Below are 26,786 nucleotides of genomic sequence, written 5' to 3'. Positions count from 1 at the left end.
CAGGGAAAAGGGCGGGGCAGTGGTGAGGGATAAAATACTAAACGTTGGGTACAGTGTACACTGCTCAGGTGATAGATGCACCAAAATCTCAGAAATCACCACTAAAGAACTTATTCATGTCACTACCTGTTCCCCAAAAATCTATTGAAATTAAAAATTGACTTCAAACTATACTGCAAGGCTACAGTAACCAAAGCAGCATGGTACTGGTACCACAACAGAGACATAGATCAATGGAACAGAACAGAGCCCTCAGAAATAATGCCGCATATCTACAACTATCTGATCTTTGACAAACCTGACAAAAACAAGCAATGTGGAAAGGATTCCCTATTTAATAAATGGTGCTGGGAAAACTGGCTAGCCATATGTAGAAAGCTGAAACTGGATCCCTTCCTTACACCATACACAAAAATTAATTCAAGATGGATTAAAGACTTACATGTTAGACCTAAAACCATAAAAACCCTAGAAGAAAGCCTAGGCAATACCATTCAGGACATAGGCATGGGCAAGGACTTCATGCCTAAAACACCAAAAGCAGTGGCAACAAAAGCCAAAATTGACAAATGGGATCTAATTAAACTAAAGAGCTTCTGCACAGCAAAAGAAACTACCATCAGAGTGAACAGGCAACCTACAGAATGAGAGAAAATTTTTGCAATCTACTCATCTGACAAAGGGCTAATATCCAGAATCTACAATGAACTCAAACAAATTTACAAGAAAAAAACAAACAACCCCATCAAAAAGTGGGCAAAGGATATGAACAGACACTTCTCAAAAGAAGGCATTTATGCAGCCAAAAAACACATGAAAAAATGCTCATCATCACTGGCCATCAGAGAAATGCAAATCAAAACCACAATGAGATACCACCTCACACCAGTTAGAATGGCAATCATTAAAAAGTCAGGAAACAACAGGTGCTGGAGAGGATGTGGAGAAACAGGAACACTTTTATACAGTTGGTGGGACTGTAAACTAGTTCAACCATTGTGGAAGTCAGTGTGGCCATTCCTCAGGGATCTAGAACTAGAAATACCATTTGACCCAGCCATCCCATTACTGGGTATATACCCAAAGGACTATAAATCACGCTGCTGTAAAGACACATGCACACGTATGTTTATTGCGGCACTATTCACAATAGCAAAGACTTGGAACCAACCCAAATGTCCAACAACGATAGACTGGATTAAGAAAATATGGCACATATACACCATGGAACACTATGCAGCCATAAAAAATGATGAGTTCATGTCCTTTGTAGGGACATGGATGAAACTGGAAAACATCATTCTCAGCAAACTATCGCAAGGACAAAAAACCAAACACCGCATGTGCTCACTCATAGGTGGGAATTGAACAATGAGAGCACATGGACACAGGAAGGGGAACATCACACACTGGGGCCTGTCGTGGGGTGGGGGGAGGGGGGAGGGATAGCATTAGGAGATATGACTAATGCTAAATGATGAGTTAATGGGTGCAGTACACCAACATGGCACATGTATACATATGTAACAAACCTGCATGTTGTGCACATGTACCCTAAAACTTAAAGTATAATAAAAATAAATAAATAACCCAGAATAGAATTCGGAATTTTATTAGAGAATATATCTAAAATACAATATTTATTAAGTTATGATATATTGTCTGAATGGAAATATACTCTGTATCACAACTCTAATAATAATTTTTACAGATAATACTTCATTTACATCTCTGTAATTCAAAAGTCACTAAATTACAACAGAATTCATATTTAAGATAACTTCACTATAAATATATAATAATTTTTAAAGTTTTTCTTTAATATAACATCTTGAAATCATGAACATTTATTTTTTTTGGTTTACATTACATAGAATCATGACTGCTTTACCTGATTTGCCTTAACTAGCTCAATTTATCATGTGCTGTGTACTTGCACTCAACCATTCTACTCTCCTATGTTTTAAAAGCAGCATTTTAGTGAACAATTGTGAGTGCTCATTACCCTACATGCTGTGAACAAAGTCAAGATACTTTATTCTTATTTCTTATCCTATATTCTGTGTTACAGAAAAACTACTACCATAAACAAAGCACCAACCAGTCACAGCAGTTGTGTTAAGCATGACCATTGGTCTAGTCTTCACATTTTATTAGTAAGCCTATCAAGTAAGAGATGAAGCGTCTAGAAAACCAGACACAAAGCAACCAGGGTCCAAATCATCAAGGTAGATCTGTGCTTAGCTAAAGGGAAACACCCGAAGATTCATTATTTGGATACAGGCTATGGAACCATCTTATTTGAAAGAAGCTTTGATTTGCCTGTTCTTCAGTGGCTGAGCCGGGCGCCAGTTGTCCACCATCAGTTCTTCGGGTTCACCCTCCCCATTGAAGTTAAGTTTACGGAATTTCAACATCTAAAAGACACAATAAAACATTGGTAATTAATGTTTCACAATAGTATTCAGTTATACGCTTGTGTTATGTCTTTAAATACATTCCCCGGCCAGGCGCAGTGGTTCGTGCCTGTAATCCCAGCACTTTGTAAGGCTGAGGCAGGTGGATCACTTGAGGTCAGCAATTCGAGACCAGCCTGGCCAACATGGCGAAACCCTGTCTCTACAAAAAAAAAAAAAAAAAAATACAAAAAAATTAGGCAGGCATGGTGGAGCGCCTGTAATCTCAGCTACTCAGGAGGCTAAGGCACGAGAATCATTTAAACCCTGGAGGCAGAGATTGCAATGAGCTGAGATTGCGCCACTGCACTCCAGCCTAGGTGACAGAGTGACGCTCTGCCTCAAAAAACAGAAACAAAAACAAATAAAAATTACATTCCCCAACATTCAGTGCTGTGCATCAATGGCCAAAATTCAATTTGATTCCTAATAAATACATAATCACATATAGATTATGTATGTATGCTTTAATATAACAAACCAATTTATACAAAATACACAAATTCGTTGGGGTCATTTTTAAAGGAAATTTTCAGTGACCTTCTAATTTTAAAATCTATCATCAAAAGTCTATAAACTCATACCTTTAGATGCAAAATAATAACAATTTTAGTTCCAAATTAAAGCTTTGTTTTCTGCCCCAGGGAAAACAAACTGCCACATCTATACAATTAGACCAAGTGATCAGCACCTGTAAGCTCTATGGGCTGAGTGACAAGCTGGCATCTCCAAATACACAAAAACACGGAAATGAATTTGCCCAGGCTGATTTGCCTTAACAAGCTCAATTTATCTCGTGCTATGGATTTGCACTCAACCATTCTACTTTCCTGTTTTAGAAACAGCATTTTAGTGAACAATTGTGAGTGCTCATCACCCTACATAGCCCTACTGGTATTTTGCCAATATCTGCACTTAACATTAGAACCCCTTGTCACTGGTTGATTTTTATTCCCTTATAAACTTGTTTCAGTTTACTGGCTACCATTGAGATACAGGCAGCCGTTAAACAGTCTCCCACTTCTTCAAGGTTCTCAAAAAGTGCTACTTTCCTCCCTCTAATCAAGACTTGATCCAAATGAAAAAGGGTGGTTTGGACAGTAATATAGCAGCCCATGAATCAACAGCCTTTAACCTGATCTCTTTTGTCCAGTAATAGTCCCTCAATCACTCCTGTAAAGCCACCTTCCATGCACATACATTATAACATGCACAGCTATGGTTACTGAATGCAAGAGAGCATTCTAAGGATATATAGGGTTGATTCATTACAACAGAATTCCAGCAATCTGAAAGAGAGTCTGTTCATAAAGTGTAATCAGGTCAAACTTTTGATCAAACCAGTATAACCGATTTCTGCTCCTCACTGCAGCAATTAAATTACAGTCACATTAGTCAATTTGACTCATTGTTTTAGCATCACAGAGACAGAGCCTGGGTATAGAAAATAAAGGTAGCAGAATTAGCAGACCCATTTATACTGCTTACCTAAAATCCACGCCCCCCCCCCCGCCACCGTACTTCCGTATTAACAGACATCTGCCCTCTCCCTGTAAGCCTCAGTGGGGTAAGCCTGCAGGTCTTAACTAACTGTGATGATCACATTCCCAGGCTAGGGACTGAGCAAGAAACACAATTCTAGCCAGTGAGAAGTGAAAGGTTTGCTAGGGGCCATCAGGGAAAAGCTTCTCTGCTCTTAGGAAGCCAATGGAAGAGGTATTCATTTCGTCCTCAAGAAGTTGTTCCTCCTCTAGATGGGATGCTCAAAATGCTATTACAACCACCTTGAGGATGAAGTCACCAATTGGCAAGGCCAAGTCAAGGGAATCAGATAGAGGAGGACCTGCAGCCCTAGCTTCCTGAGCTGAGCATGACCCTCCCTCCAGTCTCCATGTTATAGGACAAGAAAAATAGCCCTATTGGTATTTTGCCAATATATGCAATTAACATTATTAGTTTAATACCACTTTCAACTTTAAAGAGCAAACTCAGGGTACAGGGATTAATGCAGTAGGTTCAACTGCCCTTATCTATATGTGTATTTCTGCCTGTGGGTGTGTATACACCATAAATCCATTTATTATAATGGCTGTAAATGTCAGACTGTCGCTTTAAAGTTGGATTGCTCTCAGTGAAAGAAGAAAAAAAATTCCATGTTTTAAATTATAGCGTAAACACTGCATCTACAGAAAGAAGGGCATTATAATCTTTCCTTATGCTACACTTCAAGGAGCTTACTCAAATGTGTTATTACTACAAGGTCAATCTTCAAGTGACATACAAGACAAGCATGCTATTTTTTAGGCCCACTTTGATATGCTACAAGTAATTTTCCAGTCAGATACATATTTCCTTTAAAGAAAGATATGAAGTATCTTCAGCATTCATAAGTTCATATTCTAAGGGAGGACACAGGAATAGAATCCTTGCTCCCAGACCTGATTCTGTCCCAAGGTAGCTGACTGGAAAACACTTCAATTTGCCTGCATCTCAGACTGTTGATCAATGTGATTAAGCCAGTTAAATGAGAAAGTTGGACATGATCTCTATTGCACATTGCAACGCTAAACCTCTATTATACAGCATTTTTGTAGGTTTAAATCACACTACCACTACTCACATAGTTACCATTTTCAAGACTGTTGGCTTCTAAAGCTATCCTTAAATTATTCAAGATCCATCCTCTTGTGAATCCTAAGGAATGTTCACTTTCTACATTTCAACTGGGCGCTGAGAGATAAGTCTAGGAAAAATTCATTTGTATCCACTTTTGTGGCTACTCATCAGTGACTTAGAAGCTTCACTAATCACTTGAACATCACACACTACATTGTACTGGAAATGTAAGAATACCTGCTCTAAGCCGCTAAAGCAACCTGAAGTGAGTTTTAATAGATACGTGTTCTCCAAGGGATGACTCTCACCTGTCAGGATTCAGAAATGCATTCTGATATAAATAAAATGGCAGAAAGCCCTTATGCGAGTGAGTAGTAGGCTGGGTATTCACTGATACCTACTTAACCTTGAACATGAACTCTCACTTTTCCAAGCCTTAGTTTCCTCATAACTGGCAAAAAAAAAAAAAAAAAAAAAAGGCATTTATTAGGTGACAGACATCTTTCTCATCGAATCTTTACAGTGACTATTCAGTTTTACAGACTAAACAAACTGTCTAAGTTTATAGTTAATAACAACAAAGATTTACTGAATGCTGTTTATTTGCTAAGCACCATCAAAGGCACTACTTCTACAGCAAGAAGTAGCAGGAGAAGGATTAAATCTCAGGTCTCTCTCAGTCTGGAGGCCAAGGCCTTCTGCCTTGCCTAAATGCTCCACCTGTAAACAGATCCGTCATTAGAAAACCAACCTGCTCGCTGCTGACACTGATGGGTTCCTTGAGCACAATCCAGGTCACACATTCCAGAAGAGGAGGGGTGGTCAGTGAGCCTGGGTAGGTCCAGTAATCCAAGGATTCAGGAAGGAGGCCATGAGGATCAAAGTTAGTGAAGTCAGCACTCTTGCCCTAGAACAAGGCAAATATGCAGGTTCAAACTATCACATTGACAGAGTAGGAGGAAGGTAGGAGAGCAGGAGACACAAATAGGTATACTCCTCTCTGATGGTCAAAAACACTTTTTATGAAAGAGGTCCTATATTCACTGGCAAACAAAATAAAAAGAAATTAACAGAAGACATTCAACTTGAAAATATGTGGCAAGTCTTAGCAAAAAAAAAAACTATTTTCACATGTCCATTTTTCATCTTGGCCTTTTATCTAAAGTGATCCCTTACATTCTCCATTAAGTCATTAACTGATCACACCCAGTATTTAAAGTGAGACTGCTGCCACTAAAATGAGGTGACTTCAGGTTGCAATAACAGAAATAGGGTATCCTGATGAGGAGGTGATTTTCTTACTCTAGGTCAGAATCAAATAACTACATTCTGTTTTGGACACTACACTTTTCAAGCAAACAGGAATGATTTACTGGAAGAGTGACAAGGTGGTGGCAAAGAGAGAAAACTATGTCATATGAGAATAGTTAAAGGGAACTAAAGATAATTAGCTCGTGGTAGGTGAAAAAACAAAGTAGAGAGAGAGTAGGGTTATTTGGAAGAGAGATCAGGTTTATTCTACGAATTCAAGGGGCTCAAGCCAGTGAGTGAGCATTTCAGAGGATAGATGCTGCTTCAATGTGAAGATCAGCTTTATAAAGCCAGGGCTGCCCTGGTGATAAGTTCCCCATCACCAGAAGTGACTGTAGTGTTTAAACAGATGCTCAACGACCTCAACACAACTATGCTGTAGAGAGGATTTAAATGCAGGATGGATGAATGCAAAGAGATCATAGAATAGAAATGTCCATGAAACAAGCCTTGTTTATCTTGTTCACCATTGTATCTACTAGTTTGCCAAGCGACGGGCACATAGTACATACTCAACAAATACCTGCTATATGAATGAGTGAATAATTTGACTAGAGGATCTTTGAACCTCCTGGCAGTCATAAGATTCTCTGACTCTTACATATGGATGTTCAAATGATGGGGGAGCAAGATTAAATAAATATAAGTCTTAGAATTATGCTAGCATTAGGATCAACTTTGTTGAAACATTAATTAAAATTTAAGTAATAGTCTACCTTTATTAACTGCTCATCCAAACACCACATGTCATTGAGACTGTGCAATTTGATCAAAAGAAATTTCTAAAACCGATGGAGTATTGAAAATCGGTACCCTAAGGAGGTGGCAGAAAATTCAAATTTACCTTTGTTTTAATGGAATCCAGCACATCAACAACTTTCTGAAGGCCCGATTTAGCGCTGCCAACCTAAAGAAAAACATAAAGTGCAAGATACTATCACCCAGTTGGTACTGTACCAGTTTTTATTTTTATTTGGGTAGCTCTATTAGAAAATGTCCAAATAGTGAGCCCAAATTCTCCACTTCATACATGACACCAATCAGTACTGGCTTGATGACACTGACACCTTAGACTTGCCTACTTTCACTGAATTTTCAACCTGCCTGGACTTCCACTCAGATAGCAGTCCTGAAACCACCAGCTCAACTGTCCCCAGTGACCTCTAACTGCCAAAGGATACTCCTCAAGGGCTTGCCTTGATTTCCTTGTAGGACTTTACACTATGGTCTTCCCTTCTTTTTAAAAATTATTTTCTTCTTTGGCTTTCCCTATGCCTTCCAGCATCCAAATCTCTCTTGACTCTTGCCCTTTTTTTTTTTTTTTTTTTTTAGAGTCAGGGTCTTGCTCTGTCACCCTGCCTGTAGTGCACTGGCATGATCATAGCTCACTGCAACCTCAAACCCCTAGGCTCAAGTGATTTTCCTGCCCTGGCCTCCCAAGTAGGTGGGACTACAGGTATACACCACCATGCCCAGCTAATTTTGTGTTTTTGTGTCTGTTTGTTTGTTTGTTTATGACCAGCTAATTTTTAAAAATTTTTGTAGATGTGGAATTGCGCTATGTTGCCCAGGGTGGTCTTGAGTTCCTGGCCTCAAACTATCCTCCTGCCTTGGTGCCCCAAGGTGCTGGGATTACAGGCATAAGCCACGATGCCTGGCCCCTTTTAAGTCGTTTAATTTGCATCTCTCCCTTTGTAAAGGCCTTACATTTTGCAGTTTCTCAGGATTGCTCCCTGGGTAGCTTTCTCATCTCCCTCTTCGTGCTGTTCTTGGATGATTTCATAGACACCTGTAGCTTCCACCTCAACATATGAATCAGAGCTCATAAATCTCCAGCCCAGACCTCTCTCCATTCCCCTTTACCACTGTTTAGAGGGCAGCTCAACCGGTTCTGTCCCCCTGTTGCCTGAAATTCACCGTCCTTCCCCTCTTCAGAACCTGATCTTACTTTTATCATGATATAGTACTGTCTAGCCTCAGGTTAAATGAAAAGAAAACAAACAAACACCTAGCAGTCACCCAAGTTGATCTCTTTATCTTCTTCACATTTACATCCAAACAGTACCGAATAAATACCTCACCTATTGTCTTTCTGCCCTCCATCTCCACTGCAACTAGCAGATAAACTTGAAAACATTTCAGGGACAAAGGCATTTCCTAAGCTCTTTTGTAGAATGTCCTGTATGTTACAAATGTTCTGTCTGGTCATTCTTTATTAAAAATAGGAAAAAAAAAGAATTGGGCCATCAACTAACCTTCAAAAAAATACCTAGAACGGCCAGTCCATCAGGTTGCTGCACAGCTTTCCCAAAATCCCCATATTTGGTGTTCCAGTGAACCAAGTGAAGCTAAGGCCGAACAGACAAAGCCACAGTGAGTGATTTACATAATCAAAGCCGACAGATTTTATTCAATGGTCTTTTTCTCACAGTAAAGGTTACTTAGGAAATTGAAAATATGGATGATTTTAAATCAAAACTTTCCTTTCATTTTAATTCTAATTATCCACAGTACTTGGTATAATAGCAAGTGTTTTCATCAATAACTCTAAGACAAAGAAATGAACAGTTTTGACAGAAGGCACACATTTTATTTCCAAATTTATGTTAAAGCAGAATCCTCCAATTTTAGTCTGTTTACTTTTTGCAAATGGTGGCCTTGAAGACAGTAGAGAAAGTTTTGCAGCATTAAGTATGATGTCACAATTAAAGGTTATAAAAAGCAAATGTGAACGTCTTTTGTAAAAGAAGTGGTTCACTGGGTGTGAGTTGAATTTACAAATTAAGCTTTTGAAATTAATGCTAAATATCAACTTATAAACATTTTTCCCTGGAAAGAAAAAAAAAAGTATATCTTACCTCTGCAGCATATTTCTTTTTATCCACAGTATGCTCTGAACCTTGTCCATCAAGTGAACCCCAGTGAAAGTGAAACTGAATCAATCTGTAAGTGCCATCCAGGGGTCCTCCCTTGAGCACTAAAATTAAAAACATATATATATATGTAACATATATGTATGTATCTGCATACACATATATACATATGTATACACACATATACACATACATACACACAAAAAAAACACATGTCTAAATATCACAATCTTAGTTCTGTTTTACAGTACTAAATGTTTGCCTTTAATCACACTTTATTCTGAAAATTCAATCCAGAGTCCAGTTTAGTCTATGGTGCTGAACAAAATCACTTCACCTGTTTTTATTCCTCACATGCATTGTCTGGAGAATGGATGCTTTTCACATCTTTCTTTCTGAGCATACTGATTCCTTTTTCTGGGTTTGTTTTAGAGTCATAGATTCAGGTCCAGAGAGAAAAAATTTTAAGTGAAACTAATAATCTGTGAAATATTTAGGAAGTGCCCATGCAGCTACTGGCCAATAAATTGGTCTGCTACGCACACTTGCAAACGTGAGACGCTCTCTTCTACCAAGGCCCAGTTGCTGCCATACAGCCTGCTTTGCTAACCTCTGATACCAGTTCTTACACACCCGAATTTGTGAAGTCAGTATTCCATTGATCTTAACGTTGCAAAATCCAATTATCCTTATATAGGCTTCCCAAATTCTTTAGAATTTGGACTGTCACTGCCGCTGGCTAGCTTTGTTCCCTTAATTTATTTATTTATTTATTTATTTATTTATTTATTTATTATTATTATTATTTTGAAACAGAGCTTTGCTCTGTGGCCCAGACTGGAGTGCAGTGCTGCGATCTCAGCTCACTGCAACCTCCGCCTCAAGCAGAGTTCAAGCGATTCTCGTGCCTCAGCCTCCCGAGTAGCTGGGATTACAGGCGTGCACCACCATGTCCAGTTAATTTTTGTATTTTTAGTAGAGGCAGAGTATTGCCTTGTTTCCCAGGCTGGTCTGAAACTCCTGAGCTTGAGTAATCCGTCCACCTCGGCCTCCTAAAGTGCCGGGATTACAGGCATGAGCCACCATGCCCGGCCAAAAATTTTTATTAAACCTCTTTGACCTTAATTTACTCATCTGTAAAGTGGATACACTAAATCATTTACTATTTCACTGATAATTTATGGATCATCTTCTATATGCAGTGTAATGTGCTCTATTATCTCCAAGAACTTAAAATTCTAACTTGATAACTATTCCACGATTCTACTATTCTGGCATTAATGTGAGCAAAATCAGTACTAAAAATCACATCCTTGGGCTACAAACTATCTGTACATAATTAATAAGTTGCGTCTTGACAGAGGATTAAAATAGTGTGAAATCACTCTTTCTCCCATCCACCAAGAAACTTTGTACCTAACTTTATATGTATTAATGGGATTTAACCAATAAATTCAAAAGCTTTTAAAAGTAGTTTAGTTCTACAATTTAAATTTTATTTTTCTAGTACTGGGAATTAAACATCTGTTGCTATAAGTGTATTTTGTTAGCTTTACTTTATAATTCCATAAAATAATGAGCCCAAATTTACTTTGGCATTGCAGAACAAAGGGATAACTTCTGTACAACAAGATTTGTTCATGAGCTTCACCAAAATATGCTTACATGGTAGCAACATCCATTCATCTATTCAAAGTGAAAGACTGCTTTGAAGATATTTAAGCAGTGGGGTCTTTCTATGCTTCCTGATACAACCTCTGGCTGCCAGATCTGCTTTACAATAGGCCAGGAGAAAAAAGGAAGAATGAAAACAGAAAGAATTATAAATGGTGTTATGTTAAAGATCTGCTAAGAAATATGAATTTGGATGTATTCTGACAAAGTCACATCTCTTGGAACACAAAAACAACTTATTACAACAGTTTGTTTCCGGATAATTCTATAAGGAAATATTAGCCTCTAATTCTAGACTTTTTTTAAAAGAATGAAAGAATTCCCTTTTTTCATAATAATATATAAAAATTAAATATATGTTCATGAAATAAATTAATACTGAAAAAATCCTTTATAATAACTCTTTAAAGCTAGCAACCAACTGGCTGATAATAAGAAGCAAATGTCATTTGTCACATCATTAACTCTACCAAGTGGTAAAACTAACTAACTAAAACCATACTAAGCATCTGAGATAACCAATTTTCTAAATGTATCTTCTTTCCCCCTAATGAAGAATCATAGCAGGATCTTACATTTTAAGGAGAATACAGTTTATTGCTATTTCTTATTCTTTCTCTTACAGATCTTAAAATTTCATCTTAATTTGTTTCTAAGAACATTTAGAATTAGGCAAGAGTGTGTGCAAACCTTTACTAAACAATGCTTGCTAACAGCTAACACTAAAAAAAAAAAAAGATAAAGTGCTCTGGGCTCAATGATTAAACACATTCAGTGCTAATCTATTATCACCAGATACCTGTTTTAGCCCCTGTTAAAATAAAACTTGTTGCTATGAAGATTAGAAACCCACTGTAACTAGAAAAAGTTATTAAATCCTTAAAGTTTACTTGCTACAGAAGGCAGCAATTCTGACAAACTCTTAGTATGGAGTTTAGTCAAAGAAGTCCTTCAAAAACATTGTTGTAATAAATTGCCATAAACTCAAACTTTTTATTGGAGAAACATAAAAGATAATATCTTGGTTTAAGTTAGGGACTTTATGCTATATTCTGGATCTACTTATTTATTTAAATGACTATATGCCATTTTCTAAACTGTTGCAGTTTAAAATGAAATCTATTTTCTAATGTAAAAATAATTTTTAAAAATAGCAGAAATTGCTAACTGCATATTTTTTCTCTGTAAAATCCACCCATGGCAGTGGTGCTTTAAAGAGTCAATGATTTATTGTGCCCCAGAAATGTGTTCTGTGAGGGATGGAGACATAAATACAGTTTTCTACTCTAACGTTTTTTTCAAGAACACCCCCCAATTTAATTTAAATTCAAATCGCAACACCAAGAGCTCCAGCCAATTTTAATTTTCATGATTGTCATCAATTATACGTACTCTGTATATAACACAAAACAAGCACTAAGTATAATGTTGTAGAATAATCTTTCTTCCTATACATATTATTTGAGGAAATTATATAAATTACTTTTTGAGAAAAATAAGAGATCCAGTAATATTGAAATGAATCACATTACTTATACAAATTAAAAGCCGAACATTTGATATTTTTAAATTTTTTCTCCCTAATCACTTAAACTAAATTAAGATGCACTGGAGTAACAGACTAAAGACCCTAATGAATGTCAACAGTTTCTCCTAAGTCCAAAATATAAATAAACTAGTCCCAGTAACCTTTAGTTTAAAAATAAAATTTAAATAATTTCCTACTAATGAAGCAAATGATTAATTCTACAGAAAACATGTCATTTTCAGGACCATCTTTTCTATAAATAACCTGAAAAATTTTAAATCATGCATTACTGTTTTGCCCATTGGCAGCAGCCAATAATCCTAGGGCTACGTGCCAATATAGACAAATCTGGGGGAAAAAAATACACGTATTCCATTTGTTTTAAAGCAATAAGATGTTTAGCTGTCACTTTCGCTAGAGTAAACACAGTTGCAATTCAACAGAAGTTGTGGTTTAAATTATGTGGCAATTATATAGGAGTAAAAAAAGAAGCTGTTTTGATGTGAATATAGTAACTACAGTGTTTAGAATACGTTGGTCCATTTTCTAGATATTTAAGGTTCGACTGACACCATTACTGTGTGCATGACAAGCCCTTTCATTTGTTGTTATGCTTTCTTTTAACTTAGGACTGCTGTGGAAGAAAACTTTTGGAGCTTCAAAAACAAGTCCCTAAAAGTCAAGCAGGATCCATGTATGAAGATCCATCATGTCATACAGACAATGGGGTCACTTACAAAGAGCACAGGTAAACTCATCCAGCTTCCTTTACTCTTTTCTTGAAATAACAAACAGATTTTAAAAATTCCGATTTCTAAAAAAACAGAAATGATGTAAGACTTGGATAAGAGTTGGCCAAATAATTCTGGCATTGGCTTTCAATATTTGTCCCTAACTTTGCAATAAAGCAGGAGAGTATTAAACTCATTAATAAAAGTTAATAAGTTAGCAGGAGTTAATAGTTTGACTACTATTCTTTTCTCCCAGATAAGGCCATTAATAAAACATCTCAAGCAGGGTGAGTTATTTTTTAATAAGTTTTTTAAAAACCTAAAGGGATTAGCAATTTTTCATTAACTTAAGGTGAATTTAAGGTGGCTTATTTTCAAAGGAATTTAGAAGATTGATGAGAGCTCTAACCCAAGCTTCTAGTTAAATCCTATTAACTCCACAGTTTAAAAAATTCTCTCAAGCTTAAATCAGCAATAAAGTCAACCCACTCAGTTCCTGATACCCAAGTACTTAAGTTTGGATATAAGAGAACATTTAAAGCATATTGGAAAACCTCAATCTATGAGAAGTTCTAGAAGGCTGAAATCTCATTGAGGCAAAGAAGACAGGTAAATGAACTGTATTTAAATGCAGGAAATAAGAGGTATAGGAAATCTAAAAATGTTACCACCACAAAAATAACTCCTAATATAAAAAGAGATGTTAAACTGTCGATTTTTTAAATAACTTTTTGACTTAAGTGTACAGAAAAAAATGCCAGTTTTTAAAAAACATGGTATGTACAAACTAAATGTCAAATATGGTTATCCTTCAAATATTTTTATTCAAATTCTATTTTTAAGTGATTGCTATTTAGTCCCTCCAGCAAACCAGCAAGGAGACGACTTAGCAAGTTATTTAAACTCTTCGGCTTCTGTTTCTTCATGTTTATTAAGGTGAGTTTAACAAGAGTATCTCTACTCTTTGTTTTTTTTTTTTTGTTTTTTTTTTTTTTATTATACTTTAGGGTTTTAGGGTACATGTGCACAATGTGCAGGTTTGTTACATATGTATCCATGTGCCATGTTGATTTCCTGCACCCATTAACTCGTCATTTAGCATTAGGTGTATCTCCTAATGCTGTCCCTCCCCCCTCCCCCCACCCCACAACAGTCCCCGGAGCGTGATGTTCCCCTTCCTGTGTCCATGAGTTCTCATTGTTCAATTCCCACCTATGAGTGAGAACATGCGGTGTTTGGTTTTTTATCCCTAGGATTGCTTTATTTAAAAACAAAGAAAAGTCTAAAGGGAGTTTTTCCACTTTTTCTCTGTGTGTGTGTGTGTGTGTGTGCGTGTGTGTGGTTTTTTGTTTGTTTGTTTTGAGATGGAGTCTCGTTCTGTCACCAGGCTGGAGTGCAGTGGTGCGGTCCTGGCTCACTGCGACCTCCGCCTCCCGGGATCTAGCGATTCTCCTGCCTCAGTCTCCTGAGTAGCTGGGATTACAGGCACATGCCACAATACCTAGCTCATTTTTTGTATTTTTAGTACAGATGGGGTTTCACCCTGTTGGCCAGGCTGGTCTTGAACTCCTGACCTCAAGTGATCCACCCACCTCAGTCTTCCAAAGTGCTGGGACTACAGGCGTGAGCCACCGTGCCTGGCCCCCAAATGGTATGATTTTTAAAAATTTCTTCTGTAGATGTCTTTTCCCTTAATATTGACATTTTAATATATTCTGCATCCTTGTTTAAACAAAGTAACTGAAAATGTGGAAAAGAGAGGCAAAATTACAAAGGAATCTTTCATACGCAAAGGAGGGCAAGTCCTTCCTGACCTTGCTTTTAGTATACCTTCTTGCCTTTCTGGAGCACATGCTGTGCTCTCTTAAGTCCCCTGGTATTTCCTATCTCCCTTTGCCCGGACTCTCGTCCAAGACATCAAAATCCTTCAAGCCTCCACATAAGCCTTATTTACCCTGGGAAGTCTTTCCTGTCTTATCAGTTAAACTGCTAAGCCTCCTTCACATTTCCATAGTTCCTTGGAATACTTCCTTTCCGCACTTAACAAAATGGCAGTCAGGGTCTACTATTTCTATGTCTTTCTGCTTTAGATATTTCTAGCGTGGGCTCCGGGGAACAGGAGGGGGACCAGGCCTCCACCCTGCTTTCATGTTGCTTAGCTTCCCATGCATTTAAGTGGTGTTAGTAATGACTTTTTTGTAGAACTAGGTGGATAATACACGTGTCTCTAAAGGCATGGGTGGGAGCTCCTACCTAAACCCTGTGGTTTTCATCTGTTTCACAATCTAAACATGGCCAACTTCTTTAAAAATGTAGGCATTGCTTTCCAAAAGAAATAGCTGGGAAAAATGTAGCTAGATCTAATTAGTTACTGCTTATGGAGAAATCTGTCAAAGTTGAACAGATTCATGGTAAAATATATAACTATATAATAACTTCATACATAAAATAAGTACATATTCAGTATGATAAACAGTATGCTTCAGAAAATATAAAAATAAAATTTTGAAATACCATCAAATGATGGGAACTAATCTTAAAGCTGTTAAAGAAAAGTTTATTCAGAAATCTTATCTCAGGTGCAACATCTACAGCAATGGTCTAACAGAGGTGGTTGAAGGGTTCAAGCTGTGACAACAACAGAGGCCATTTACGGAGGAACTTCTGTGCACCAGGCACTGGGCTAGGGGCTTTACATATACTGTCCCATTTCATCCTTCCACTGTGGCAGACACTATTGTTACACCAACTTTACAGTTAAAAACCACTAAAACCTAGACAGTATTACCCCCAAAGTCTCTGAGCTAGTTGTTGGCAGCACTAGAACTCAAATCCAGGTCTCTCTGACCTCAGTCTATGCTGATAGCCACCAGACCATAGGTTCAAATCCACTTTCCAGTAATACATATTACTGGAATAATTTATTTCACTATCCACTTTTTAAGGACTATAAGGAACCTCATCTGCTTTCATTTGTTGGAGATTTGTTTCTTCAGTGTTCCAAAAAAGACTTAAACTATCCAATTTCTATGTAGCATCCAACAAGATACATAATTTGGCAGACATTACATCCATTGAAAACAATGACATCATCGTGGCTCTTTAAAAATGTACAGCTACAGACTAAAGTAGCTCACTTCTTTTGGTTTGTAAATGACTAGACATGAAATGTTATAGTATTCTTTCTGTATGTGTAATACCTTGAGACCTTTGGCTTTGTCATGTTATAAATATACAGTATTCTTTACAAGAAAAAAATTGTTTAATTTAATTATATGAGCACTGTTCCTTTGGAGTGAGAGGAATGCTTGGGAAAGCAATGTAGCAGAATCACTGAACTGTCTTCAATGTATAACCTTTACGTGATTCTAATAAATCATCATACTATGCCAGAATCTGTGACTATGATTGTAAGTGTGTGCGTGTGTGTATGTATGTATGTGTGTACTGGGGAGGGGTGCACACAGGCAGGCACAGGTAGGTTGAAAACATTTCTCAGATGATCTCCACATTATCCCCCATCAATTTGTCTTCCAGAAACACCATTTCAGAAAGCCAGGTGTTTGCAAATTTTTTTAAAGTTGAAAGGAGGGAAGAATTCTTTTTTCAAAACCAAGCTGACTATATAGGATAGCTGCTGACAAAGAATAGTCAACCTGACTAAATGGTTATAATTACAGTTATATAATATATTAGTACCGTAGGTCACTACTCCAAAACTTTCTCATTTTGTTCCACCACTCCCCTCACTCCCACACCACCACCAAACAAAATGTGTTTGCAGCACCATTTCATTCAATGACCTTCAGAGAAAGCACTCAGGAAAATAGGGCACTGGCAATTAAATTAACTGCTTAGCAAAGAAGGCAGCTACTATGTCTGAATGGAATTGTTCTCTTGTTTCAAAAGAGAGAAAGATTTTTAAAAAGCAGCATTTCTTTCTTTCTTTCTTTCTTTCTTTCTTTCTTTCTTTCTTTCTTTCTTTCTTTCTTTTTTTTTTTTTTTACAGTGAGCATCCTGTAAACAGCTCTACTACAAATAAATATGGTAATTGGTTTCGTCAGTAATGGGCCAGGTATGTCCACCAACTCTAAAATATCTTCGTTTGTGAAATGAATTTCTGAGTAGATATCAAAACATGCTGCCATCTTTATCACACTAGCCCAATACTAAGAAATACTCATAAGTGAAACATTTTCCCAGAATTTCAATATTTTAAATTGGCACGTTTTTGTTACTCTTCTCGCTGCTAACTTGAAGATAAGGCTCACTAAGATATACTTTTTAATGGATACGCATCAGCTCTGCAAGACAAAATATTTTACAATCTTAAAAGTTCAATTAGTGCAAATCTCATCGTGACTGATCTTTATTGCGAGAGGACTTTGCGCCTTTTGTGATTTTTCACAGGCATATCACAGTTATTCAATGGCCTACATAGAAGCCAGGGATTTTACAGGGGAGAAACGGCCCCGGGACACTTCAAACTAATTAGCCTGCTTCTCAGAATCTGAGACCTAATGAAAATGATCAGGGTGGCATCCTTGAGTCCTGAGACAAACTGTACTATTAAGAGGGTTCCTGCCACTGTTCGTGGCTCCTTCCATTAAGCTCGGAAAACAACTACTGGCTAAAAGACACACGTTATTTTCTAAACACTGACCTGCTTTGTCCTGAGAGTCATCAAACTCCACGTTGAAAGAATGACCATTGTTGAGGATCCTCAGGGAAGTTGCTTGATCATAGGAAACAGACAGGGGCTTCAGGGAAGGGTCATACTTGGCTGTATGAGTGTCGATGTCAACAGGGGACTGGCGCTCTCCCTTGGCAATGGGGAAGTCCTTATGCCAGTGCTCAGGTCCTGGGGGAAAGAAGGCGTGTGAATCCCCCATTGTGGGAAAAGGTCCACCCAGACCCCTAGAGAAGAGCAATCATTCCGGAGCCAATCTGCTCAGTTCCAATTTTAGAAGCACCACTTAAGGATGGGGAAAATTTTGGGAAAACACGTAATCTGTGCCTCAGTTTCCACATTTGTAATATGGGATAATTAGAAATCTACCTCACAGATGTCGCTGTAAGAATTAGAATCGATATATGTAAAGCTCTTAGATCACTGAGTGCTATATAAATATTAGCTATTTTAAGGTCGTTTTACTGAAATTCAGCAACTGAAATCGAGCAGACACGAATGTCAGGGCTTGTGGTTGCGATTTTGGGATATGCAAGCTCACTTAAGACTTTCAAGGAGGTCCGGATCCTTTCCTCACTGCCCGGGCCCGGGCCCACCCCTCCTTTAACCGTCAGGGTCCCCACGACCTCGGAAGCCCCACACCCTCCAAAGATTCGATAGGTGCGCCAGACTCAGGCTTCTCTGCTCCGCTGGGTCGGAAGAACCAGATCTGAGGCCAAGATAAAACCCGATTCCTGGTGTCCGACCCCCTAACATTAGAAGTCGAGAGATCAAGGGAAAACTCGGAAATCAGAGCCATGGATTCAAACCAGCACTGGAAAATGCCCCGGGACAGTTCGTGCTGAGCGCCTTAGCCACAGGTGGTGCTAAAGCTGGAAGGGTGTGGGGGTGGAAGGTGGGGGAGGGGGGAGGGGAGTCTTTTAATTTCTCCGCGATCAACAACTAGAATTTTCCGTTACAACCCTTTCCCGCCTCCTCCTAGGTCCGGTTAAAATGATCCCCAGGTCGGGACCCGGGAGAGACTGTCCTCGGGTCCCGCGGCCATGGCTGCGCCTCCCCTCCCTCGGGCCCTGCGCGCCTCCGGCTGACGCTGGGATTCCTCGACAGTGGCCTCGCAGCTGGGGCAAGGGGGACATCCCCGGGGCCGGGGAGCCGCGAGCAGAGCGAGCGCCCGGGGCGCACCTGAGCCTCCAGCGCTCCCCGTGGCCGCAGTAAACAGCATGTGCGGGCGCTGCGGGCCCCGGGCCGGCATCCGGGCTCGGGGATCGGGGATCGGGGCGCCCCCGCGCCGGCCGCCGCCGGCACTCACCGTTGTGTTTGCCGTACCCCCAGTGATGGGACATGGTCGCGCTGGCGGTCGGGGCAGGGCAGGAATCGGCACCGATCTAGCGGCGGCGGCTCGGGCGCCTGCACTGTGTCCGCGGGTCGCGCCGGCACCAGCTTTTATAGGCTCCCGCCAACTTCGTGCTCGGGGGCGGCCCGGGGGAGGGGGCTTGGGTGGACCTAGGCGACAAGGGGAGGAGGTGACGGGCGGAGGTGATCTCTCTGCGCTCGGGGCGGGCCGGGGCGGGCGAGGCTCCGGGGGCGGGGAAAACGCCCTCTCAGCTGGCCCCCGGCGGGGCTCCGGGGCTCCTCTTCCGCCGCCCGGCTCCCCTCGGCCCGCGGCAGGGCCCCGGTGTCCTGGGCTGACAGCGAAGCTCGGAGCTCTGGGCGTGCGGTGGCTGCGGTGGCTCCTGGGCTCCTCGGTCCAACCGGGGCCGCGGAGCGTCTACGCGCACCCCATCCCCCTCCCGGCCGCGGAGTCTGGCGGCGGCGGGGGCTGCTCGGGACCCGGACCCCCGGCGACTTTCATCCCCTGTCCCCATTGTGATCTGTCTCCTGGCCCCGGAGCCCTCCCGCCCCACCCGCGCCGGGGTCTCCAGCGCGAAGGGCTCTGTCTCTGGTGTCCCCGGCCTGGGGCTGGCAAGCTGGGTTAGGAGCTATGACCTTGGGGCAAATAGGGATACAATCCTAGCGGCGCAGGGGAGCGCGCAGCGCTGAGTGCTGAGAGCCACGCGCCCTCTGCTGCACGGCCGTGGAATAAAACGAGACAGCGGCGCCACAGTCCCCTGCCCGCAGCCCACGCTTGGGCGAGCCTGGAGGATTGCATTTCCTCGTAGGCTGGCAGAGCCTTATATGAAGTGCTCATCTTCTACTTTCCTCCTCTTTAAAAAATTAACGTGGGTGAGGAGACGTCCTAGTTGAGTACATATTGATTCGAAATAACCAAAACTTTTAACAAATCACTTTTCTCAGAAGAATCTAGTAAGAGAAAGATAATTTCTTCCAAAGACATGAGAAGTTCCCTGGCTGGCCAAGAAAACTTGGCATCTGGCATACCTAGGAATCATTCAAAATAGTTTAATAGGAAGGACATTTTGAGGCCAGCCAGCATTATGACATTTGTGGGTCCTACGGCATTTCACCTTGGTGGGTACCTTTTTCATAAATACTCATTTATACCCACACTGACATAAAGATAAATATCTTAATATTACATATTTAAACATTTTCCTTAACCAAAACCTAATGTTTTTCTTTTTTGTTCTTATTTTAAAAGGAAACATTTTCCTGGGCATCTAAAAGTATTGTGGACCTGAGGCACTGTGCTTACAGGGCCTACTGGGTAAGTGAGGCTGTTTTGAGATATAGACAGAATTCATTTCCTACAAGGGACTTTGCCACAGAAAAATCCGGGGATTTGTGGGAAGGAGTTCGGTTCTGTGGTCTCTGCAATCTCTGAGGGCAATAGTATTAGAGTTACCGTTGGGGAAGCAGGACACAGTTTAATGTGATTGTGTCGGCCTTGACATCACATTACTTACATTTGAAAATATAGAGATAAATAAAAGGATAAGTTATTGGTGTACATTTTACAATATGTATCACAAGATCACTCTTTACTATTTATTTCAGTCAATTTCACCCAAACAAATATGATTCATGTTTAGACTTACTTGTTCTTGTTCTAAGATTCTAGAAAATTGTGTACTTCTGCTTATGTGGGTTTTGGGTTGATGTCACAGGGAATTCTTAGGCAAGAAAGCAGCAATAAACTTTTTAAATTTTTAGGACCATTGCAAAATGGAGTTTGTAGCAAAGAAGAACCTTTTATTTGTGCCTCTGTAGGTGCATTGTATCTGTTGGGGCGCATTGATGTAATTTTGTTTCTTTACATAATTTTCAAATATTAACTTAGTTGCTATGAGACTCTTCACTTGGCCCTGGGGATATGGCATTGATAGGTGCCAAGAATTGAGTACAAAGTTTATGAATGTAGAGTGGCTTCCCAGGATTCTGTGGAGGGAGCCAGGCAATTTGATCAGCAGGAATCCTTGTCTTTCATTTTCCGTGAAACTGGATTGTGGCTTTCCTAACAGGGATGAAGTAAGAGCATGTTTGATTCTTAAATATGTGTAAAACTTCAAACACCACCAAACTGCAGTTCACCAAATGGATTATTGTTATGGGAATTTTCCCTTATCTCTCACTTCTGGAAAGTGAATTAATTCTCAGTGGGAGCAGGCCCTCCCTACAGAGCTGCTGTTGGGGAGAGTGTCACATGTTCACCACAGGGTGGAGAGTGGTTCACCTTTGGTTACTCAGAAGCAATCTAAATTTTTTAGTAGCGTTTTTGGTATTACAGTGGTTGGCTTAGCACTGTTTTATTTTCCTGGTCAATTTTTTTTAATGAAGTTAACTTTATGCATTCATGTCTGTCAGTCCCAATCTAACTTTATTTTACTGAAGGCATTCTTCTTAGCAGGCTGTCATGATTCACTGGCTGCAAAAGACTACTCTAATACTGGATTTGTTCAAATAAAAAAAGTGCTTATCTTATTATGTACCTATGTTTCCATTAGAGGGAAGGATGGGTTCATTTCAGAATAATCCTAAGTAAAGGAACTGACAGTAGCTGAAGAAAAGTACTTTTCTTTGCCACAGAAAAAAAAAATTCATGCAGTATATCAGGAAAATGTAATATAAAAAAACTTAAAATCTGTGTTCCAATTATTGTAATAAAAAGCTTCTAACATATTCTTAGTAAAAATGTAAAAGTATTCGCTTTTTCTCAAAAAATGTAAAGATATTGTTAAAGTATTTTACGAAGTGAGATATACATTATTTATTAAATATTTAATTACAAAGCTAATAAAAAGCCAGATATTCTCATATTTGTTACCATTATAGTGTTTAAGTAAATATCTGGGGCTGGACTCAGTGGCTCACGTCTGTAATCTCAGCACTTTGGGAGGCCAAGGTGGGCGGATCTCTTGAGGTCAGGAGCTCAAGACCAGCCTGGGCAACATGGCAAAACCCCATCTCTACAAAAAATAAGAAGTTAGCCAGGCATGGTGGTGTGCCCCTGTAGTCCCAGCTGCTTACAAGGCTAAGGTGGGCAGATGGGAACCCAGGAGGTCGAGGCTGCAGTGAGCCATGATCATGTGACTGCACTCCAGACTTAGAAAGAGAGTAAGACACTCTCTCAAACAAAATAAAAATAAATAAATGTCTATGGAGGCCAAGAGCCACTTGTCTCTTGGGGCTCCCATAGGTCTTTGCATACACATCCTTCTATCCTAATATTGGTAATTCTGCATTGTAATCAGACACTGTATTGTAACCATTGGGTTATAATCCAATGCCCCAATAAGCTGTTGACTGCTCATTTGTAAAGCAGGAATAATGACACTCACCTCATTGTTGTAAGAATTCAGTCAGTGAACATAGATAAATCACCTGTCATGTGTGGGCACTCAGTAAATGATGGCTATTCAGTCCCTCCTAGACAGTGCTAAACAGTTAGAATATAATTTAAGGAATGCAAAATTAAACACCTGGGCCAGGTTCATGGGAAACATTTAAAAGGAATGAGTCTCCGCAGCAGGAGGTGTTTTTTTTTTGTTTTTTTTTTTTTTTTTTTTTGAGCGAGTGTTTGGGTCATGGAGATGTCCATTCTACCACGCTTATGTTTTTCTTCTTAAACTGTGCCCCCTGAAGTTCAGCACTGTATCACATTATTTATCTCTGTATCTTAGGCACCTAGCACCCTTTACATAGCCTGAGTCCCAAGATACATATAGTAATTACTCACATAGTACTCCTTGAAATTATAAACTTTGAAAAATCCAAGTGGAGACAATGGCAGCTTCACTTTGCAGAAGTTAGTAAATAATTTTGTTACAGATTATAGTTAGCAAATAATATTGTGCTGAAATTAGGTTGGTTTTGAATCTGGGTTAATTTACTAGCTTTGTGACTTTGGGCAAATTGCTTGATTGTGTTAAGATTCAGTTTCCTCGTCTATAAAACTAGGATAATAATAATACCTACCTCACAGAGTTGTGGTGAGGACTAAGATGATACAGTGTGTGTGAAGGATTTAACCTAGTGCCAATAATTGATCAATGTCAGTTATCATTACTACCGTTACATGTTTCTCAGCTCGTATTTTGTGCTTAATATTTTCTATGTGCTAGGTGAGCTAAACGAGATAACTTGTCCCATCATCCATTCACTCAACAAATCATTCTGAATGCTATTATGCGTCCGGCATCAGAACAGAGGCTATAGCCATAAACCAGATCAACATGACTCCTGCCCTCACAGAGTTTATATGGGGATGGATGGGGGCACTATACAATCAATGACTCAAAATAAACAACAAAAGTAAATTTCCAATACTGAAAATTAGTATGAGGAAAGTAAAACAGGAATGAGGTAAAGAATAATGAGCGAGGAAATCCTACTTTAGATGCGGTGGTTATAGAAAACCTATTGAAGGAAGTACATTTGAGGAACCACTGAAAAAAGATCTGGGGGAGGGCGTTTCAGGCAGAGGAGACAGCAAGTATAAAGGCCCTGAGAAAGGAAGTTTCTAGAACAGAAAAGCTTGTGACTGAAGCATGGTGACTGAGGAAGAAAAGACAAGTAGTGGAGTCAGAGACAGTCAGCGGCTACAGCCTGCAGAGCTTTGCAGACAATGATAGCAAGAAAGGATTTTATACTAGTTGCACAGGGAAGCCACTAGGGAGTGGCTTACGCACAGGTGTATTATGCGCTGGGAGGGTATAATACAAACCACAACAATATCTCATTGTAGAATTAAAAGAAGTTTGGAGGTTACCTGGTCCAACTATTTATTTTATAGATGAGGAGACTTGTAGAAGTCCCCAGATACAACACACTGTTGCCTAGCTCCTTGCTTTTATTCATCTGACAACTTCCTTTACAGAAAGATCCAAACTTCTTCTTCTGACTATAAAACCATTTAATCCTGTCTCTGGCTTCCCTCTTGGACTCTGAGTCTCTCAGTATCCTTCTTTGGTAAGATGGGAGGCAGCATCACATGTGGCCAAGAGCCCAGGTTTTATAGTTTGGATTCAGCTTCTAGGGCTGCTTCACTACATGATCTTATAAACTTATTTCACCTCCTCAAAGCTCAGTTTCCAAAGGTGAGATGTAGTAAGAGTACCCAGGGCTGCTGATCGTGGTAAACGGACTAGTTTGTGTGAATTGGTCACGTGAATGAACGTGATTCCTGGTATGTTGTTAGCTGCTCCATTAGGATTATTGTTATTGTAGTCAAGAACCATAGAATTGTGAAACGGGAATCGACTTTGTAATAAGACAGACCCGAGTTCATACTCTGACTCAAACACTTACTTGCTGCATCACCTTGAGCAAACTAAGCAATCCCTCTGAACTTCACGTGCTTTATTTGTAAATGGGGACTGGGCGGAAACGGGCGAAGGGAATTCTAGCCCCACAACGTGATGAGAATGAATGTCTGGAAGATGCTAGATACAACCCTGGCATATTTTCTTTGTTGAAAAAATGGTATGATTGTCATTACATATAATATTTTCCATTGTCAAATAACAGGTTGACTTTCCTAGTTCTCTAACTTGGATGAAAATTCACATGTATTTAATTAACATTACTTGAGTTCCTGATCTATAAAAATAGCTAACACTTACTGAAAACTGATTACGCAGCAACACAGTTCTGAATGCTTCACATAGTCCTTCTCTACAGCTGGTGTCACTGAGGCATAGAGGTAAGTCAGATTACCCCAGGTAACTCAGCTAGGAAGTGATGGGGCCAACTATGAAACCAAACAGTTTGAACTGTTAGCCATCTGCTATGTGGTCTCCTCGAGGGCCAGCGAAATACCTTCAAGGAGCTTATAAAGGCAACTGCCTCGTGGTGATGTAATAGCAATGCATTAAGATTATGTGAGCAGTACTCCTCTATAAAATAGAATGTTCTATCAAAATGCTGGCCATTTTTAGGGCTTCCTGCTAAACTCCTTTTAACTATTTAGGGTAGCAGGGGATAACAATAACTTTACATATAATAAACAGTTGAATTCAACTTCCCTTAGTAAATAGCTTTTCAGACTTTTAAAAATTTAGTTTCTGAGGTGTCGTTTTTTCATAATAACTAGTAACACTTAACTCTTCTATAAGTAATAGAATCTATTTAGTTTTGAAGAGTAGTGGATAAATTCCAAGCTCATTACCTAGTTTCACTTTCAACCAGAAATGGAAGAAATATTAAGCGGGACAATTACACTAAAAATATGCAAAGTATACATTTTAAGTATTTTATATTCCAGAACAGCTGCCACATGTGATACTATAATCAATCTAATAAAAATAAAAGTCCACCTCTTCTTAGAACATAGGTTCTCCACTGGAGGCAGCTTTGCTCCCCTGGGGGATGTTGACAAGGTCTGGACACATTTTTGGTTTTCACAGATGGGGGAGAGGGGAACTGTGTTCCATTGGCCTCTAGTGGATAGTGGATAGAGGCCGGGGATGTTGCTAAACATCCTACAATGCAGAGAATCACCCACTGACAACAGTGAATTTTTCTGTCCAAAACGTTAACAGTACCAAGATTTTGGAACCCTACCTTAAGAGCATACATAAGGTAATGCTTTTGTAAAAGGTCTGTGTTAGAGTTGCATATGTATCCAGCAACATGTGAGCCCTAGGACAGGGCTTTGCCCATAATACTCCCCCACTCATCTTTTGTTTATTGGATTGAGTAGAAAAGAACAAACTCCAGCCTCTACACCTTAAGATTATTGTCTATTCACTTTGCTTCAACACATTTCCAATGATGGCTTTGCACCTAAATCATAGTGGTTTGCTTAAGTTAATATTAGCTTCGCCACATGATTAAACTTCTCTTTTGCTTATAAATCACCATTTTGTATAGGGGAATTTCTGACTTCCCTTTAGTTATAAGAACAATTTAACATTTTCCATGCAAGGGGAATTGTAGGCATTACAAATACGTTTTTTCCTCCTGTTCAAGGGCAGGAGTCCTCATTCACCGGTGTCACTAACTGACAACAGTCTTAAGAGTATACAAGTGGAAAATCAGCACTTTATAATCCTATAACATATGTGGATACGCTATAGGAAACAAAGATAATTACATTTTATAACTCTGTAGTTTTCTCATTTGTGTTTATCCAGGTTGATTCTAAAGAAGAAAGAAAATCTATATGCATGAAAAGATGTCTTAAAGTTTTGAACTACTCAAAGTTAAGATTTGGGGAAATCAGAAATAGTATATAACCTAAGAAAATTGCCACTGGCTGTGAACCCCCATGGCATTTTCTTTGCACTTCTTTGCTTCTCGTTAGATTGTATGTGTTTTTACCATTTCACACAAACTTTTAAAGATTATTCCACACCCTTAGCTCTGTGCTTCTATTAGTGTCTCTATGTCTCTTCCTCTCTCTCTTCCATCTGAGTACAATGGCTAGAAAATAATACACACTTGAATGAATAAATGTCATTTAAATATTTTAATGAACAGAAGAAATAGTACAATATATTTCCCTTGACC

At 39.4% G+C, this 26,786-nt stretch overlaps 1 protein-coding gene and 1 long non-coding RNA gene across 3 annotated transcripts; one reads left to right on the top strand and one right to left on the bottom strand.

Moving 5' to 3' along the window:
* Positions 1–2,269: 2,269 nt before the first annotated feature.
* Positions 2,270–19,451, bottom strand: CA2 (carbonic anhydrase 2). 2 transcript variants are annotated; one of them, XM_055286670.2, is made up of 7 exons: positions 19,189–19,451; positions 17,853–18,050; positions 9,242–9,360; positions 8,639–8,731; positions 7,228–7,290; positions 5,824–5,979; positions 2,270–2,417 (listed from the first exon to the last, which is right to left on the bottom strand). In XM_055286670.2, the coding sequence occupies exons 1-7, from the start codon at positions 19,220–19,222 to the stop codon at positions 2,298–2,300; spliced, it is 783 nt and encodes a 260-aa protein (XP_055142645.1). In that variant the 5' UTR covers positions 19,223–19,451; the 3' UTR covers positions 2,270–2,297. The 2 variants fall into 2 exon arrangements, with proteins under 2 accessions (XP_055142645.1, XP_055142647.1); XM_055286672.1 differs by lacking the exons at positions 9,242–9,360; positions 19,189–19,451 and having other exon boundaries at positions 17,853–18,038.
* A 774-nt stretch (positions 19,452–20,225) lies between these two features.
* On the top strand, positions 20,226–26,786 carry LOC129486568 (uncharacterized). The gene is made up of 3 exons (XR_008659020.1): positions 20,226–20,348; positions 20,479–20,544; positions 26,411–26,786. It is a non-coding gene; the product is annotated as an uncharacterized lncRNA (long non-coding RNA).

This window comes from Symphalangus syndactylus, chromosome 7 (genome assembly GCF_028878055.3).
Source record: "Symphalangus syndactylus isolate Jambi chromosome 7, NHGRI_mSymSyn1-v2.1_pri, whole genome shotgun sequence".
Lineage (NCBI taxonomy): Eukaryota > Metazoa > Chordata > Mammalia > Primates > Hylobatidae > Symphalangus > Symphalangus syndactylus.
This window is presented reverse-complemented; position numbering and strand designations above follow the sequence as displayed.